The 20,504-nt window shown below is 35.9% G+C and overlaps 1 protein-coding gene across 1 annotated transcript in view; it reads left to right on the top strand.

Annotated features, from left to right (window-relative positions):
* si:dkey-215k6.1 (transmembrane protein 132B) overlaps positions 1–20,504 on the top strand; it is a 198,742-nt gene that overhangs the window by 149,844 nt on the left and 28,394 nt on the right. The window contains exons 7-8 of the mRNA XM_055039615.1: positions 1,005–1,200; positions 16,445–16,588. Coding sequence (XP_054895590.1) covers positions 1,005–1,200; positions 16,445–16,588 — 340 coding nt within the window. The remainder of the gene's footprint in view (positions 1–1,004; positions 1,201–16,444; positions 16,589–20,504) is intronic.

Genomic DNA, 20,504 nt, shown 5'->3' on the forward strand with positions numbered 1-20,504 from the left:
AGCTAAACTGAAAGGAAGTCAGATGTTAGGAAATGTAAATGAGAGTTGGGGTGAAGGATGACACACGAGGTAACGCCCTCTTTGGGGCGTCGCTCAGACAGACAAATGGAAGAGGAATCTTTTGTGGGATGCCATTTTGACTGTTAGCTCTTAAAGGTATCATGTCAGAATGGACCAGCTGTATTTTGGTATTAATAAACGGAATTCATGAATTCAACTCTGTTCTTTTCTCTCTTTTTTTTAAAACCTAACATCTAATTTTAGATTTAATTTGTATCAATACTTCTGACTGCACAAGCCGGGATGTTCTCATTGTGTTGCAGAACTATATAATTACTTCCCAGGGTGGCAGTGATGTGCAGCACTGTACAGAAACCTCTCCTCTCAATTAAATCTTCTCTTGCTATTGATTCAACAATTACATATTAATAGTCATTACTTCTTAACAAGACAAAAATCAATGATCAGTATACCTCTAATAGGTATACAGCTGTATTTCCACTGATTATTCCATGACGGTTGTCCGACCTATACTGTCCTTGCTAGGTTTGATAACCTTGTGGTAGCAATTTTTTACGATGGCCAGGAAAAACCCATTTATAAGAAGTAGCCCCATCGTGTTTACTTTCATACTAAAGGTTTTGAAGAGGTTATAGAGGTCTTGGAGACCAAAGGTTGTCTTAATCTGGTGTGAAAGAACCCTCAAAGACAAAGGATACAACAGCAGTCCTAAAGGAGTTGTGGATACACTTTCAACAATTCTGTGGTTCCCAGCAAATTCCTTTCTGTGTTGGAGTACAAAAGCCTTACTTTCAAATATTTGGAAAAGAATACAAACCATGAACAAATGTATTGCATTAGCAGTTTATAAAGCATCCCAGCTTGGTCACAACTCTACATGCTGCATATTAGCAGTCAGAATGCAAACCATTCTCCCTGGCAAAGTCAGTATGAGTCTTCAATAAACATGTCGAATAACTGATATCCTCTCTCTGTCTTTATAGATTGGACAGTCACTCGTATGAGGTAATGCAGCTGGACTTTGAGGTTGACAACGTGATTAATCTGAAGCCAACCCAGACTTTGCGCTGGACTGTGGAATACTCCGCTGACACGCAGATGGCTTTGAAGCAAACAGAACAAGTTTCCCACCTCTACATTAGCAATTCCGACATCCAGGGCATTGTGCCGCTGGCAGAGGTAAGAGATTTGCTCCCAGATGAGAGCAGATACAGATCCACGATTACAGCTGCACATATTTCACATGCCTGAATGGATTCCATTTTTCATCTCCTCTTTGCTCCTCCTCCTAACTTTTGTAGTGACGCCTCACTCCCTCCCATTCGTTCAGGTTAGCCTAAGATTAAAGTTCACTTTGTTTATCCTGAGCTGGATCCAAATGTAAATAACACTATCATACAATGTTCTTCAACTTCACATGATTGGATGTTTTTACACTTTATTTTAGTTAGCAACGAGCTGCTAAGTCACATCTTGCAATAAAATATTCCCGTGACCAATTTTGGGTGCTTTTAAACACAATTAGCTTTGCAAAGCAACTTAACTTTCTTTGGTTTCATTTTGCAACAAGTGTGGCATAGAATGTTACTTATCACCTATATAATTACAGACTTGCATGCAAATGACTCTATAAACATAGTATAATATGAAGCCTAATGCTGATAGGCTCACAATGGGATCTAAACCAAAAATGCCCATGCCTTATTTCTTTCATTAAACTAAAGATAGAGAGATTGAGTGAGTGTTGGTTTTCAGTATTTCAGAGCTAAAGCAGTTGGCTTTCCTTGCAAATTTACAGGTCAGATAAAAAAGCATTAATCAGAAAACAGGTTTACTGTTGATATGGTTTTGGTAGGACAGGTCACCTTAGTAGGACAACTGCTAGTTGTACACTTCATAAATTTAAAAAAAAAACATCCTACAAGTCACTTGTAAAGACTGGTAGAATGTAAAGGAGCACAACAAATATGGGACATAAGGTCTGCTGGTGAGATAGAACAAAATTGTGCTTTTTAACCAACAGAGAGAATGGCATTTGTGGTGCAAGAGTACAATGATGGCGTAGGCCTTACACCATTATTGTGAGGGTGGTCTTGCAGTGGAGGCAGTGTCATGCAACTGGGATTCTTTTGCTAGCATATACAGAGAGGTGACGTGTAGAGATATACCCTGAATTATTTGCAGCTGGAATTGAAGTGAAAGGTTTTGATAGAAAGTCTTGACTCAGAGGGCCTGACTTTCACAAGATAAAAGTAGAACTGGTAGCACCTAATTTGAAGTTATTTTATAGTACTGACAAGAAAAACTTGAAAGGCAACTTTTTTCAGATGTTCAGACATAACAATTTATCCAATTTCTTTCAGATGAGTAATTTGTTGCATTCACTAGAAGACAAAATACCAATCATGCAAAGAGAGGTTTAAGACAATACTGATGAAAACTGACTTCCATACAGACTTCCTCCAGACTTACTATAGTGAAAGACCGTTTCATCTTCAGCAAGAATGCAAAAACAGCTTCACTTTGTATACGCATATCTACACATCCAATTTCACTTTCTCTCCCTTCATCTCTCTTTTGCCTTTCCCCTTTGGTAAAAGCATCAAAATGGCTGTTATTACAAGCCATTTGGGCTTCCTGATTTGTTTACCAGAGCTTCCTGACCAGGTGTTGATTATTGGTTGGTTGTTTAAGGTGTCTGTCACTGAGAGGGGTCATTGTGATAGGTCTCCAAGATGAAAGCTTCATTTTTTTTCCCAGGTCTTTGAGAGAAGGAAGAGTAAAGGAATAGAATTAAGAGCTAGAGGTGTAACTTCAAAGTGAGTTAGATGTGGAAGCTTTCAAACAGTTTTACATCTTTCAGTTTAGCCAATTTCACATCAGAGGATCACAATTTGGGAAGCATCTGAAATACAACTACAGTAAAATATGAAATATTGCTCACAGCTGTTAAAAGTACCTGAAAGCTGTGTGTCACACATAATTGCATCAGGGCCTTTGTATGCTGGCTTTGAAACATTATTTCTGCTTCAACTGTTTATATGATTCAAAATCTACATCAGCCATCAGCTACCAGCTTGCATGTCAAGAGTCAGCTCCTCAACAGAGCTGATGTGTAGGTACAGAATGGATCTCTTTATATTTTTTTTTTGGAAGCTAAAATGAGAATCAGAATACTGCCTGTCATCACTGATCCATCTCCAACATTTTCCCCCTAATTCCGTATATCCATTAAGGCTCTGGTCTCTTGGCTGAGCTGGGACGAAAGAATCCCTCTCCAAGAAACGAGGGATTATTAGGAGTAATTTGTCTCCTGTGGGGCCTAAAAAATTGGTTTCATCTCGAGATGAGGGGTTAGAAGAGAGAGTTGTTGGGGAGAGCTGAACGGGGAGGCGAGAGCCAAAGAGAGAAAGAAACACAGACATTAACAGACTGAATATAATAAACTGACTGAATTCAACGTGGCTAAGATTAGCTAATGATTTCTGCTCTCAAAAAGAATCCTGAAGCAATTTTAGTTGTAATTGCAAATTACACTCAATCTTTTCTGCCATAATATATGAAAACAGGGTAGAGAAGAACAAAAATTAGTGTTTGAGCATTTAAAGGTTTTATCACCAAAGACAACGCCGCAGTGAATGTTCACTAAAAAATTTTTGGGATTTTTTTAAGTGGGGGTGTTTTTCTGTTGATTTAGGCTCATTTACGCTGAGCTCATCTGTCTTGTAAAACTAATGCAAGTGAAAGAAAACATAAGACACAAACTTGCATCTTAGCAATTGGAAATATTAGAATCTAAAATGTACTTTCTATGTTGTCTTTAGTCCAACAGTTTGCTTTATATTCCCTCCTAGTGTCATTACTAATATTTGTTTTTTATGTATAACGTTGAATTAATTACTTCAAGAACAACTGACTAGATTCAAAAATATCAGCTAAAAGTTACACATTTTCACTATTAAAACCTAATGGCCCTTTCTTGTTTCTTTCTTCCACAAATTTGTTAAAACTAATATTTATACACACACTAATTCATATAGATTAGTTATTTTGTTGCTCATGCTAGAAGAACATAAAAACAAAAATATCTATTAAATCTTGTGGTCTTGCTTGTGCCTGATAGTAATTGGATAGCTTTGTGGAACTCCAGCATTTCAGTATTTTTCTAGTTTCTCATTAGTTTTCTTTTTTTTTCAGGTTTAGGGAATCTGCTTAAGTATTCCCTAACCTCACACTCGCTCCTCTTTTTTCAAAATCCCACCCGTCCTGTTGCTACTCCATTTGCCCTTGTCTCATCTTCATCCTCCTTCATTTCTCCAAAGGGTTTCACCTCTCTCTGAGGCTTTTCTATGTAATTAATTCTTAATTAGTACACTAGTTTATCTTTGTTTCTTAAAGATGCCTGTGTGTATGAGTGCATTTTCATATATTTTAGCAGAGCAGTTTTGCTAAATGGCTTCCTAATTTTCCTCTTCTGATTGGTTGTGTGGAAAAAGGTTAGTAAGTGCAGAAAAAGAAACTGAAAAATCAAATATCTGTTAATGAAGCCATGCTAATACACTTATCCAACTCATTAAAAGGCTTAAAGTTTACATCTTCTTTTGTCTATTCGTTTGTTTCTTTTTCTCACATCTTGAGGTTTTTCTACACTCGAAGCATTTTTCTGTGTTTCTTTTACAGTTCTAACATATGATATATGAACAAAGTGCTATCATTATTCACAAACATTTACCAAGATTCCCCTGCTTGCTTATCCCCAGAATGTTCATTGCAACTTCATGTCTTTATTGCAAAAAGCTATTTTTTTTCTTTCCATTTACAGATTTACAGATGATGATGTTGACTTAACTCAATTTTGACATTGCAAGATAGCTTTAAAACAATACAAAACCCCTTAAGCATATCAATGAAAGTCTTTGAAACAAATTTGTTCAACAACTATTTAAAAAAAAAAACAACTTAATTCCCCAAACTAAATAAACTGTCACATCACAAGATTCCAAGTGAGATGCAATTCTACCGAATTTATTTCCTGTTTAGATTTGAGATTATTCATTTAAAATATTTTTTTATTGTTTCAATTTTCTACTAGCCTTTTGAAAACTTAAAAAAAAATCTAAAAGGTAATGCAAGTACTTGTTTACACATCTACTATGCCACCATGTTTAATCTAGTTTACAGCATAAAACTCACCAGTAGTCAAATATACTGCACCAGACCAAGGGTCATTCAAATTCAAAGGTTCTGAAGCTACAATTATTATTTGTTCAAATCTTCCTTGTTGAGGAAGTGTGAAAAAGTCTGAATTATCTGCTTTTAGATCAAGTAATGTAGGAAGTCTAAGATTTCTCCAGGGCTGCAAGGGAAAAACTTTCAAAGAAAATGAGGAACAGAAGGATAGTCGAAGCTCCCAATTTTACCAGGACTGACTGATTTGAGTTTTTCTACTCTGAACCAAATCTAAAACAAACTCCTTCATACTTAGTTACATAATGATATTTGGGAAATGCTCAGTCTGACAACGAGTTCTTCAAGGACCACTAAAGCAGCAGCAGTATCGGAGCAGATAGAGGTGTGGTGCAGTCTAAAAGAAGACAAAAGCAAATTACCTGACTCCTAACTCTGGATTATCGCTAGCCATTTTTAGACCTACTATTTTACAACTTTAATTATATAGAAAGCAAAGTAAATAAATGACTAAATTAAAATAACAAAATTTTAAAAGAAAGTTAAGCAATGACAAAACAAAATGAGGGTCTGGGGAAAAGGGAGAGAAGAGATGGAAAACTAAGATTTATCTCAAAACAAACAAAAATGATAATTTTTTTTTAGAAAGCAAGATTTTAAAGGGGAAAAAAGGAATATAACAAGACTATTTAAGAGAGATCACGGGAGGCTAATGAACAGCCTGATCAAACAGCAAAACATAAGCAATTATATTAGTACTTTTTATTCAAGCTGGTGGAAACAAAATCAATGTTTTTGTGTTTTTGTCTGTCATTTTCTAAAACATCAGCATCAATGACAATAATGTGAAAATTGGAGAGTATTTTCCTCTCCAATTCTGTTCTTACTTTTTAGTCACAATAAAATGTTAACATTATAAAACTATATTTATATAAAAGATACAAAATTAAGTTGACTAAATAAGCTTGATGCAATCAGCTATCCATTGACTACACAAGCTTGTTAACAAAGAAGGATTCACTCAATACAGTCTGATGAGTTTCCCTTGACAGCTTAATATATGCGTAAATGAATGAATAAGACTTTTGCACAGCACCATCTAGCAACTTCTCTGACCTGTCATGCTTTTCAAGTGAGATGCAGAACTATTTTCACGACTGTTTTACAAAATGCAATGAGTGTTTTTCCATCTAATTATAGTCTAGGGCTAGGCCAAGGAAAACCTGTGACAGTGAATATTTAACAAGCTTTCATAAATTGAAAGAGGCAATGATGTAAAATAAAGAGATGTCCAGTGGATGTGTATCAGTCCTTCAAGTGAACAGAAGCAAAGAGGAAGAGAGAAAAGAGACACAGACAAATGTAAACGTAGAGGAGACGAGAGCGGGGCAGTTTTAATTAAATTAGATCTCTGGAAATTGAAAGTACAATTCTCCCAAGGATATTACTCAAGTTTGTGTGTGTTAGCATTTCTAACCTTGTGCGACCGATTTTTTCATCAGATACCTACATTTTGAGGACCCAATGCTCCTTAGGGGGTCCAAAGCTTGTTTCCCATAAGACGAAGTCCTCTTCTTGTGTTAGGGATTGGGTTTGGTTCTAAGGTTGATAGAAGGTTGATTGATTTTTGGTTAAGTATAGAGTTAAGTAAAATGTCTGGGTCTGACATAAACCCAATTACTACAATGAATGCACTCCGTGTGTGTGCTTGGTTGGCTGGCCTGTTAGCTTTCATATCTACCAACTGTCTCCATCCCTCCTCTCTTTTCCTCTATTTTTTTATTCTTCCCTCTCATTGTGTAGTACCTTACCCCCATTTAATTTCAGCTTTTGTTGCTTGTCTCACTTTTCTTTCTCTGTTTCACTCTTCACTTCCCACTTTGATCTTTCTCCATCTATTTCTGTCTCAACCTTCTCTTCCATCTCTGTGCTGCCTTATCTTGTTAATTTATGAAACGGAAAGCAAAATGTCAGCCGTGTTAAGTTATCTGTTAAGTTATATTTCTGATATTTGTCAGTGAGACAACTCATGGTCGGGAGTCCAGACATTTCCTCTTGTGAATGGATTAAATTTTTTTTTAAAGCATGCTGTTTGTAAATGAGATAATGTACCATCCTAAACTATTTGCACCCCAGCTTACAATGTAATTTTAATTTGATGTTTCAGATGGTTGTGTAGGGTAAAAAAAGGATGAATAATATTTGAATTAAAAAAACTGAAAACTGTGGCAATAATTTATATTCCAACTTCTTCTCATACCCCTAAATACAATGCAGTGCCTCAAAATAAATATAGTCTACATGTGTCTAATTCTGAGAATACTCAAAGGTTTGTTGGAGATTGTTAATCAACAAGCAGCATCCTTTATTCATAGAAGAGTGACCAACAGGTCTTACTTTCAGTTTGCAACAATGAAATATAAGAAATGCCATCAAATGGCTGAAAGGTCAGATGGAAAACCAAACCCACTGGTGGTGGCAGTATCATGCTTTGAGGATCCTTTCAGCTGATTGCCAACATTAAAAATCAAGCCAGAACTAAAAAGAAATGGTTAAGATGAAAGTGAGTGACTCTGTTTGAGTCCAGAGTTGAAAACAATTGTAAATACGCTTGAACAAAAAATAACTACCAACAGATGTTTTGCATCAAACCTGACTGATCTAAAGCATTTTGCAAAGACAAATAGCCAAGCATTTCGATCTGTACATGTGTAATGCTGGTAGATACATACGCCAAAAGATTTGGAGCTGTGATTGCAGGAAATGTTGGCTTCACAAGTTATTGACCAAAACGATCTGGATGCAGATTTATGTCACACTTCAAGATTTTTATGTATTAGAACTGTAAAGTATTGCAACAGCAAGTCAAAGTTCGCTATATACCTTCTGTTGTAAACAAATAAAAAATTATTCCATTATACTTTTTCAGAGCTTGGGAGATTGGTTTTTAACATAAACTCTGCCATAAACTTTTCCAGAAGGTTATGTCTGACCTTTTTGTAGGGTTTGTTGTTGTTCTTTTGGCATTTCTTTTTGTGAATGTTCCCTGGCAAACCCCTCAGGCCTTTGCAAATCTATATTTTTACGGAAAGATTAAGGAATCTGCCTAAAGAGTAAGTGACTTCTGAAGGCAGATTTGAAAGCTGGGAATATTTTCCTTCTACTTTGCAATTATTTTTGTCCATCACATTAAAAAAGACATTTGTGGTTTAATCATCATAGAATATTAAAAACTTCAAGGGTAATAAATACTTTTCTAAGGCGCTGTATTTACACCTCATCAAAAATATAACCTTTCCTGAACTGGATGCATTTTCTTTTTTAGCCCTTTTATTACCACCCAGCCATTTTAAAAGACAAAAGCTCCTCTCCTGAATAGAATCTTATATGGTTAAACAAACAAAAAGAAGTGTGTAATAGTAATGTTGTTTGACCTGCACCTTCCTTCACCATGTTGCATAAAAGTCTTAACACACTCCTGCAAATTGCCTGTAATTATTTGTGTGCAGCATTAACACGTGCTAATTTCACCTGTCTCCGAGAAAAATATTAGGCCTGATAGCCCTTTGTGTGTGTGAAGGCTGTTTGCGTGTTTATGTACTAATGCAACCTTTGCTTTCCCCGTCTGTATTCACAAAGGAATGACAAAGGTTAGGTGTGTCCTGATTGACCCAGGAATGGAGCAATTGACTCTCAGATACCCCACAGACTTGTTAGTACTTCATTAGGAGCTCCAATTAGTGTCATGTCCGACAGGCAGGTGGAGCAGGAAGAGACGGCCTGAAATTGGTCGCAGAGGTGAAGAGGCTAAGAATACACTTGAGTCACCAGAAATGGACTCGGAGAAAAGTGCCATGAGAAAGTGAAGTATTGCATTTTGTCTAAATTGTTTTACTACTAGGTGAAACAGTCAATAAATACAATCCAGTTACATTTATATACACGATATTACAATCTTTTACAGAATATCCAAAGAAGTTCATGCATTTTTTTTGGGGGGGGGGGGGTTTGCTTTGTACGGCTCCAAAATAAAGCCACATCATTATTAAATTAAAATTTTATCCCATATAGGGAATCCTAATTATCATTCTACTTTATTTGCATCCCTGATTTTAAAAACGTTTTTAAGATGTGTTGAGATAAAATTTCCTCTGCATGTTTACTAATAATTTCTGACTTTGAATGCGTGGTCCAAAAATAACTGAGTGGAAGAGCTGAAATGTCTCCTACTCAGTTTACACAATAAGTCTGAAGTCACATAAATCACAAGAAGTATTTCAACATTTCACCGCCACTTTATTTTGAATAATTATTCTGTCTAACATAGATTAGATTTTTTTTTTCCACACAAAAACACAAACCCGCTTGCAGGAACATTCAACAAAAGAGAATTTGCATAGATATACACTGAGAAATGCACACATCTACACACACTGACTCTACAACCAAATAAATGAAGCGGCACTCCTCGAGCCTAATAGTCTGGCTGTAATTAACATTGTCATAGTGATAATAGCCATTTATCCCTGACAAATCACACACACACAGGCACACACACACAAAACTTATTTCTAGTCAAGGCAGCATGCCCAGGTGTCAGCACCATCATCTGTTTCTGTCACTCCCCAACCTTTATTTTACTTTTTCTCTTTCTCCCATTTAACCTCCTTCAATCTTGTCTTAAATATTTGCACTTGGCTTTTTTTTTGTATGTCTTTCTCTTTACTTATCCTGTCAGCTTTCACTTCCTTTTCAATATCCAAACCCTATTATACTTCTTGTTCACATCTTTCTTTCACTCTCTCCGCCTTGCTGCAATCTGTCTCATTTTACGATTCCTTTAATGGTTTGGTGCTGCTGATTGCCTTGAGGTGATGGCAATACAAACACAATAAATGCAAATTCAGCAGCCTCATCTGAGGTGAAATAAGCAAACTCTGGAGTGCCAGCAGACCTTAAATAATACATTTTGCAGCAACTATATGGGGATTTAAATAAAAGAAATGCAAATAGGCACTGGAAATCAGGACATGTGCAGTAGATAATCTACAAGCAAACAGTTTTCAGGAATGTAATAGTTGAATGTAGTGCTGAGAGAGAAAGGTAGACAGTAGGAGAAGACTGCTTGGGTTGCTGAGGGGATTCCCGTGTCATTGTTTATGGGATAAAACAGCGCTTCTAAAAAGAAGCAAATGGTTGCTTTGAAAGAAAGTAAAAGAAGTAGAGAGAACTTGACAAATACATTTTCAAAAGTTCACCACAAAACTTTTTCTTTAGAATAATAAATAAGATTAGGAAATTAGGAAAGAAATACATTTCTATTCATTTTGATTCTATTTTTCTGCACCTCTTTTCTTTTTATTACACCAAACACACTGAAAAACTTTTTTTGCCCACATTTCAAGCCAAACCAACTGAAGCAACCTCTGGAAATGGACACGTAATTTTCGCTGCATTTGAAGTAATGGATGGAGGGAATTAAATGGACATTGATGACAGAAAAATCTTTACATTAGAAAGTCAGTCACTGCTTATTTTAGTGAACACCACTGACTTTTGTTTCACTGGCCTGCCATTCTGCTAAATTACAATGTCAGTTCAAATCACAAGTATTCTGCTGTGATCTTTTGGTTCAAGATGAAAATTCATTTCTTAAAGTTAAAGTTACATGATTAGAGATATGTTTTTATTATTATTTTTTTAGATTAAAAAGTGTTTTAGTACTATTGGCTTTTAATTGGAATCAGATTGGTGAGTAGAACTGTGTCAAAAGACGCCTTAAGCATAAGAAAGTATAATATTTGATGAGTGTGGTGCTCTCACATATTTTTAAACTGAAATAAGTTAAATTTTCACACTAACTGATGGGATGATTGCTGCCATTCAATAAGGCAAATATTCACTAAAGAGAAATGTTTTCTAAACAATTACATAATGAATCAAAGGTTGTGTCTGGATCAAATCACTCTTCTCTTCCTGCAGGCAATTTGTTAATTTCCTGCTAAAAGTGGTAAGAGTCAATTTCTCCATTAGCAGTTTGCCTAATTACTTAATTTCTACGTCTGTCAATAGATGTAGTGAGTTTAATGCATTTTTACAGCCGTTTGGTGTTCTAGTTTTTACAACGTATATATAGTACTTGCATTACAAAGGCTAATTAAATGATGTTTTTAAATTGAAGCAGAGTTCTCTTTCTGTCGGGAAACACATCAACATTGTATGCATTATTCCTTAGTCCATAGTCAGTCATATGCAGTGAAAAATCTGAACATCTTCAGATTTTCTCATACAGCCACAAACTTTGTTTACTGTGGCGCTATGCTTTGCCTATTAAATTTTGCCTCACTGTTGTTTACAAAATATCATAGGTTTAGCCAGAACACATTGCTAGTATGCATAGACATTGGTTTTCCCTCAGATGAATTGTCAGATATCTGTGCTTTGACTGGGCCTTTCTAATGCGGGATTATGCTCTGGTTTAAAACCTTCATATTTTTGTCAGTGGTTTTAGAGCTGCTACCCTGCTTAAAGTAAACCAGGGAGAACATGGAAACTCTGTGCAGAAAGGACCTGGGCTGGGAATTGAACCCAGGACCTTCTTGCTGCAAGGCAACAGTGCTGCCAACTGCGCCACTGTGCGGCCCTTTTCTTCTCAAATCACTTTATTTTACTTGCGTTATACAGCAGCAGAAGTAGCAGTAGACTTTGTGTGGCCAGTGTCCCATTGTTTGGCTTATTAGACTGCTGTGAAAAGGTCACAATGTGAACAAAGGAAGATTCTGAGTTGTATATGTTCCAAGCAATTTCCTCCAAATGAGAAACCTGACAGTTTAAGGAATGAACAGAAAAGTAGATAAGGCAGATACGCATCCTTGTGTGTGTGTGTGCGTGTGTGTGAGATCGAGGGCGAGAGAGAGAGACAGAGGAAGCGTCTTAATGTCTTTAATGTCTGTGCCTTTACAAGAAACAAAACCACAGAGCTGATGTTACTACTGCCTTTTTGACTGAAAAAAATATCTCTGAATGTGTGTGTCTGTGCAAGTGTTCAAAAGAGAAAGAGAAGGGAGAAATTTGCTGATAGCCTAATGGAAAAATAAAAGGAAAAGAAAGAAAAGTGCTTACATGCTCATGTACTAACATGAAATCTAATTTTGCAGAAAAGCAAAAGGCTACATTTTTTTCACAGTGTCAACTGTTTTATGTGTGTGCGTGCATGCATGCATGCGATAGGTGGTCTCGCTCTAGTTGCTTCACTTCGAGTTGCACACACACCTTATACAGCAGAAACATGCATGAGTAAATATCACTAGACTTTTCCTGTATCACACACATTTTTGTCAATTCATTTTAAATGAACATACACAAACACTTGTGTGCTTCCCTCTCTGGTATTAAATGTCTCACATGTTGCACCCAACCACGCAGAGGGGTGCAGAAAAAGCATAAAGACAGACTCAGACTCTAACTCAAATTGTGCATTGTTTTTCACAGAATATATCACACACACACACACACACATGCAGTTCTATGAGGTCAGTGATCATTTGGGGTTAATAAGGAACTTAAAATGTCTTATAATGTAAGATTTGTTTCAATCCCATGCTGAAAGATTGGGGGAAATTCAAACAAGGCAGCTGTCAAAGGTTAATGTCTGGTTGTCACCATTAGCCAGAGTGAGTGTGCAACAGCAAATCTACATGCTGTAATTTTCATAATTACTAAATAAAGTCAAATGTTAATTTCAGTTCTGTCTTCTATTTACATTTGGTCAAAAACTCAGACTCTTGGTGGAGTACATCTGCTTATTTGGTCAATAAATTAAATTTTCAATTTCAACTTAAAGTTGCATAGACGTTTTTTTGTAGAAAAATACCTTTCCAGTAAAATACACTTTAATTTGTAAGAAATTATGTTTATAATAAAAAAAACCTATTGATTTATAAATAAATTCAAATAAGTAAATAAAATAAGAGTACTACTTGTTTATGTTTATTTTTTTCTGTTCAGGATATGGAATATTATTTTTATTGGTTTTTTCTTCATTTTTTAAAAAAACTTTTATTATCCAAGCTTAGGAGTTTGCATCAAACTTTACAAGTCCCTTGCAAATATTTTAGTGTAAAATTCATAATCAAAATTTATATGGACCAATATGACGCTGCTAATGTCACATTTTGCTTAACATTGTGTTTCATGACACAAACAAACTACATAAATTATACTTGAAACCTAAGAAATTATTTTGATTTTCCTGTTCAGTGGTGTTTAAAATACTATCCAGCCGCTGTCTTCACCTGTTTGACATTGCAGGGTGGCAGGAGGGCTGGTTTCCATCTCCAGCAATTACTTGGTGAGACGCAGGGTGCACAGGTCACCAGAGAGGTCAGATTGCTTCCAGACACACCTGTTTCAAGAAAATATGAAAAGTTTTGTTTTGTTTGACAAGAGTTTCTGTCTCACAGTCATTAAACTGTCTATAACAATTCCTAAAAAAAAGTGAATGTAACTGTAGCATTTTTAAATTTATATTTCAATCTTTTTCAATTGATTAAAGTGTTAAAAGGTTTCCCCAAGGGAGAATTATTATGTGATACACAGGTGTATTGCTTCTAGAAAATTACTACGAGAAAATATTCCTTTCAAAGCAGATCAATATGGAAATGACTGCAATAAGTGAGAAAACTTCTCCTCTTATGTATTTCTTTGAACTGTTCAGGAAAGTTTAAAACATCCATCTGAGACAACCAATGCTCTCCAAGGAGCAAAATGTATTTCTGGTCATTGACAGTAAAAAGAAAAGCAAGAAAGTTTGAAAACATGCACTAATCTTTTTTTTTAACATGTACATGCTTATAAATAGAAACAATTAAATACATAAAAATAAATGTGTACATGTCTAAGTAGTTATCTCTACTCATTTCAACTTGAATTGGAAAAAAGTCTTTGCAATGATGTACTTATTTCTTCCCTGTGTCTATGTTTCCTGGGTCTTTTGTCCTCCTCAGCTCCCATTAAAGCCTCTCTGTTCTTTCTTCTGCTCCTCCTTCGCACCTCTTTCTCAACAGCAACCTATATAACTGTACCCATGTTTGCACAGCACTTTAATTTTGATTTCAAGCAAGACTGAGCAGAGTGTATGAAGCGAAGAGAAAACTAAGAACTACTGATAAAGAAAGTGTGTGTGCATGTCTGAGAGAGAACGAGCGAGAGATCTCATTATGAAAAGGTCACAGAGCTGCGTGTGTGGCAGAGAAGGATCGGGCTTTAGGCAGGTTGTTACTGGTCACATGTGCTTAAACTTTGGTGTGTGTGTGTCAAGGGGGAGTGTAATCACTGCTGTCATTGTCGTGTTTTTATTTTTTCTAGATTTTTTTGCTGTGCCCTGAAATGGCGTCTCTGTGTCTTTGCTCCTTTTAAAACCGCATGTCATTGGCAGAGTGTGAGGAACAGTTTTTCAACACATAACATTTTGCAGTTGATCATGGGAAGACCGCTGCTCAGTAGGTAGAGTAGTGAGTGAGTCGGAAAGTTGTGGGTTGATTCCAGCTTCCTCTCGAAACATGTCGATGTGCCCCTGGGCAAGGCATTTAACCCCAAGTTGCCTACTGAATTTTGCGCACATTTGTGAGAGTGACTAGATAAATGCAGATCTAATGTCTTTACATTAGAGCGGTCACTTTGAGTGGTCACCATCACACAAAAAGCGCTACTTAAATTCAGATCATCTATCATGTTCATCCCTTTATGACCACAGTTCCCTTCTGATGGCTTCTTCCATGGATCATGTCAACAACTTCCAATCAGATTTGCAATGTGGTGGAGCAGGACATTTGTATCCTGGATGGATTATGTCAATAGGGACCAAAATCTCAGAGGATGATGCCACTCTGTACTAAAGCCAAATATAGCAGCTGATAAATGTAAAAGCAAAAGTCTGTGTTGAATCATCTTGTTCCTGCAAAGCAGACTGTTACATATGGTCATTTAAACAATTATTTTTTTAATAAATTTAGGACATTTAATTAATTTCAAATCTGTTGCCAAAACCTTCTTTATCAAACAAAATTAAAGCTGTCCATCTAATTTAGTAGAATGTTCCTCACTTTATAACAGGAACTACTCCAAATGCCAGACTTTTATTTTTCTTCTCTTGGTTCTTGGGATTTATTTTCATGGTCTTCTATGTGCAAAGTTTTTCCCAGTATTAAGACTGAATGAAACAAATATTTACTACATCCTAGTGATTCTGAACACAGATATTTGGACAGACACTCAACTCCACCAGATGCAAAAACAGGGACCGACAGCATCATGCTGACTCCACTGAGCTCTAACTCCACAAAGATGAGACGCTGGACTTCATGATGTTTTATTTTGACACCATCAATAACAGTATCAGGGAGTCATTGATTCTGATGAGTCAGCACATCTTCCTGTTCAAATTATTAACAATGAACCAATTAATTTGCCTTTTTTGCTCTCGCAATCAATGTGGTATTTTTGTAACTCTTTATAATTTCCCATTCTCAATAGCACTTTTTCCTGTCACTTCATGTTTCTCATTCCTCTGATGTAAAATGTGATCCACACTTGCAAACGTACACGCACGCACACACACATTGATTTATGTGTACCATCCAGAGAAACAGGACAAGCAAAATACCCCGTAATCAGACTGGCGTTTGTGTTGGCGGGGATGAAGGCCCCCTTGGAGATGCAATGCCAAATAATCAAGATCGACACTGGCACATGGTGTTCCGAGTTGCATGTATTGTTTGTTTGTGCTATTTTTGTAGTAAGGATCTAATCAAATGTAATCATGCTGATTACAATAATTGTGAGGTTTATAATCACTTCTTTCCCCCTCCCTCAGGTTTTCTCTTCCTTTAAACCTCTCCCCTGCTCCATGTCACTTGTTCATTCATGTCTCCTCTTCTGGATTTGTCATCCTCATCAATCATGCCTTGCTGCCCACCCACCTGATGCTGAATTTTAACTGGATATAGATTGCACTTTTTGGAAATGTGTCATGCAGTTTGCCACAAAAGAAAGTTAAACGTATAATTCGGCTTCACGTTTGTCAAAATTATAGTTTGACAAGAACTGTTTTGAGAATATTATTTGGTTTCAGTAATTTACAGCTACAGTAAACAAAAATTCTGCATATGATGTAAGATGAGGTGACTTTTGATTAAATAGTATGTTATAATTGTGTTAATCTTTTCTCCTTCTGTAGGACACAGAGGTGGTGAACACAGCCATTCTGTCAGGTAGACGAGTCGCGGTGCCCATTAAAGTGGTGACAGTGGAAACAGACGGGCAGGTGAGGGAGGTGGACGAGCCGATCACCTGCGCCTCCACAGATGTGGATGTGGTTAAGGTATTTGTTCACAGTTTACTCATAGATCTGTAATATTCTTACTTCACAGCAAAGTCCTCTGTGAACCCTCCATATTGAGGCACAAATTGAATGAGAAGCGATGTTGACTTTTCATAATGTGACTTACTTTTAACATTTAACAAACACAGTAACAAAACAAATCAGCTTGTTTTTCGTAAACATTAATTCAAAGCACAAATGTTATGGGTAAAACTCTTTCCGTTGTTACTGTCATGTTTTCAAGAATAAGTGGGTTCACACAAAACATTGTTCAGGTATAATGCTTTACTGGCCCTAGTAGAAGAAGGTCAGCACTCACTGGCACTTCTAAATTGTTGTCCTATCCAGGCCTTCTTTTCTTTTGCTTCTTCACTTCTCATTAATATGCCGGTACACGATGTCAGTGTCACTCGCTGTAACCTTTGGTAAAAATAAACTACATCGTCCACAGGACATTTTCAGGACGGGTGCATATTAGAAGTCAAATAAATACTATTTTCACACCTCAACTGTTTAATATTATAGAAATATTATAAATATTAAAGAAGCTATTTCTTAAGAGCATCAAAACTTTACAAATCTTTACTGATTAATGAAGGCAAAAATAAAAAAACAAATGCTGGACCAGTGACTGTTATCTATAATTTCCTTTTTTTGTCAGATGAAATTTTAGGAAAATCACAAATGCAGTTTGACTTCAGGCACTAGTAGGGATGAATTTAAAGTCGAGGTCAATTTAAAAGAACAGATGTTCACAGCTGTTAAAGACTATAGTAAAAAATATAATAAACTCTAAGTAAAAAACAATTTTTAAAGTAAGCAAGCATATTACTTAAAAATATTTTACTCCACACTTTGTAAGCCAACCATGAAAAGCTAATATTAGCTCTCTAGCTAATATTAGCCATTGTCTGGGTTAGCCACATATCTGCTGCTGTATTCTCATAGCATGCTAAATGTACTCTTATAAAAGCATTGCCTTATTAAGAGTAATCAGCAGCACCTTTAGTTTCTATTCCATGACTTTCTAAAATGCCAACTTCCTGTTTTATATACAAAAACATGCAGCAGATTGGCAGTCAACCTAAAAGTGTACCAGTCAGCTGTCAAATGTTGTGGCTTTTTAGTTTTAAATGTCAGCTTAAAATTGTGTAATAGGTAATACAATGGTTTGTAATCTGCTTCTAGAAGTAAAAACAATAACAGTCTCTCTGTGTTGAACAGAATTTTCTGAGCAAAAAGAAAATTGCCTCATAAATAGTTGCTCATTTCCATTAAGAGCCTTTTGCATGACATGTATGTAACTTTGGTTTGGGAAAAAAGACTTCAGACATGAATTGACTTAGAAAAAGTGACTTGAAAATGGTACTCAACCTGCTAAAAGTGTTTATAATTTTACAATTTCTTTTATTCAAACTCTAATTAAAAAAGTGTTGAAAACAATTGTCTCCATCTCTCGGAAGTATCCCTGATGTAAGAAAAAAAGCTTTGTGCCCGAGCAGCTCTGCCAAGCAAACTAACTACAATCTACTTTACTAATTGATGAGGCAGAAATACCTTTAACACTTTCACAGAAACCAGTCAATACCTGCAGCTGAAAATTGATTCCTCCTGTGCATCACTCCGAATGCCCTCTGGGCCTAAAATGAAACACACCCTTGCTGTGACAGTTTCAATATGATGCCAATTTCCTGGAACAAGCCGACAGTAGTACTAGCATTTAAGGAACAATCAATAACAGCTTGGTCAAAATGGAAGGAAGTCATTCGCTGAGAATGTAATATCTGCTTTCTGCTTGTAAGTGGATTGTTTGGATTTGATGTGTCAGTAAGTGGTTATTTTTGTTTGTCTTCAAGATCACACCTGGTCATGAAAAACGGTACAATTAAATACTGCCTGACATTTACTCAACTGGATTAAACTTATCAATAAGATGTGTCAATAATGTGATGTATGATTCTGTCATTACAGTCAGTCCTTCATCCTGTGAAAACTTTGTAAAAAAATAAATAAAAAATAGAAAAAAGGTAACAAGCCTGAAGGTGTAGTCAGACCATTTAAACTGAAGTTGTTTTTAATTTAAAACAATAGTGTATTGTTTTTGTCCAAGTATCAAATGTTCTGGTACTTTGACGTTTTTCTGGCGTGACATTTAAAAGCTTTATTCAGAGTAAATTAATTACTCTGAATAAAGTAATTAATTTATTGTGTGACAACAGATTTTGTCTTCTGAAAAAATCTGAGATTGTTAAATTCTTTAGAGACTAATTTGTTTTATACAAACTCAAGGCCTGTTGTATCCTGTTTAAGATTGTTTTTGATTTGAAGAGAGTTCCGCCTTGAAAGTGGGTGGGAGTTGTCACATCTGTTCCTTTTGTTCATGATTGTCAGCAAGGAAGCTGAGGAAAAGAATTACCTCAGCTTTACCCTTTAACTAAATGAATTAAAAACATTCTCATCTGTCACCTCTGAGCTGGACTCGCATTTGGTGAAGCTGAACCACTGCTGGATCAAAGTGAGATAAGGAGTTTCCCTCATTCAGAAAATCTTGCTTATGTCTGACTGCAATTGGAGAAATGTTCCCTAATTTCAAAACTTTGGCTTGTACTTCTAGTTTCCAGTGTAGCAGGGTGCATGTTCGTCCTCTGGATCAACATCAAGAGAAATTTGATTTAGCACAAGCAGGTGTGCAATTTGAGTGCAACCCAGGAGAAAGTTGCAAAATTATATACATCAAGGCCACCAAAGATGAAAAGCTCATAAATTAAATGCAGTAATTTTATCAACAATTTTTATCATTGTGGAGAAAACGTTACATCAACTTGATGGGTGATGTATGATGTGAATTCTCTGTTCAGTTTATTGAATACTTACTAAACCAAGTCAGTATTCACTCAAATTTCTATTGACTGTCAATATAATCATTTAAAAACTGGTGTGTAAAAAAAGATTATTTTTTACGCCATCTGTCAAAATCACAGACATTTAGGAAGTCTAACACAACCTCTGCTAGAGGTCTAAAAGATGACCCTCCGATTAACCAATTAGCGACTAATTTCATACCTGTACATAAAAAACAATACTCATTGTTAAAAATTTAATTACAGCACATATTTGAACAATGTAATCTTATTTATCTTTGCAGCAGTAGGGATCACTGTTGCCAGAGGGAGTCTTTCTGATTCTGTCAGATGTGTCTTAATAATTACCAGTGACAACTTTTGCTTCTTTTTGACAGTTTTATCAATTTTGAATAACACAAGAAATACCTGGCAAACTATAAAAAAAATAACATTGTCTGGAAAATGACATTTATTTCACTGAAAAATATCTACTTCAGTGATTTATGTTGCAAGTGTCTGCAGAGATATCTGCAAAATATTTTATTTAACTATTTAGAGGAAAGTTTACTCCGTAAAGTCACGACTGAAGTCTGTCAAATTTCAACTGATTCAATTAAGACTGAAAATCTCCTTTTCCAAAAGATGAAACTGAAAAGTTGGCGATTATTTTTCACTGAGAAAACATTTTTATAATGACAGAAACAATATATTTATGTTCCCTACAAATATTCAGCAGTGCACTTCCTGTGCTCATCTTAGTGTTTGATATACAAAGCATGAAGAGTAGGAAGTAGTCAGCTGCCTTGTAAGTCCATGGTCTTGACTCTTATTTGAAAATCCCACTTTGTAGCTGTTACATTTTAGGTTGAAGAGATGAAGTGACACTTTGCCTGGGATTATTCACAGTGGAAATTGCCATACATGAAATTATGACTCATCATAAAAGGCATAAAGCTGCAGATTCTTCGATTTGTGTTTGATTTTTGTTTTTCAGCTCTGCTGGAGCCAAATCAGTTGATTGGGATTATGAAGTATTAACACACACAGCTTCCTCTGTAAAGCATTTTATATTA

Source organism: Poeciliopsis prolifica, unplaced genomic scaffold (genome assembly GCF_027474105.1).
Source record: "Poeciliopsis prolifica strain line A6 unplaced genomic scaffold, Auburn_PproV2 SCAFFOLD014, whole genome shotgun sequence".
NCBI classification, from domain to species: domain Eukaryota; kingdom Metazoa; phylum Chordata; class Actinopteri; order Cyprinodontiformes; family Poeciliidae; genus Poeciliopsis; species Poeciliopsis prolifica.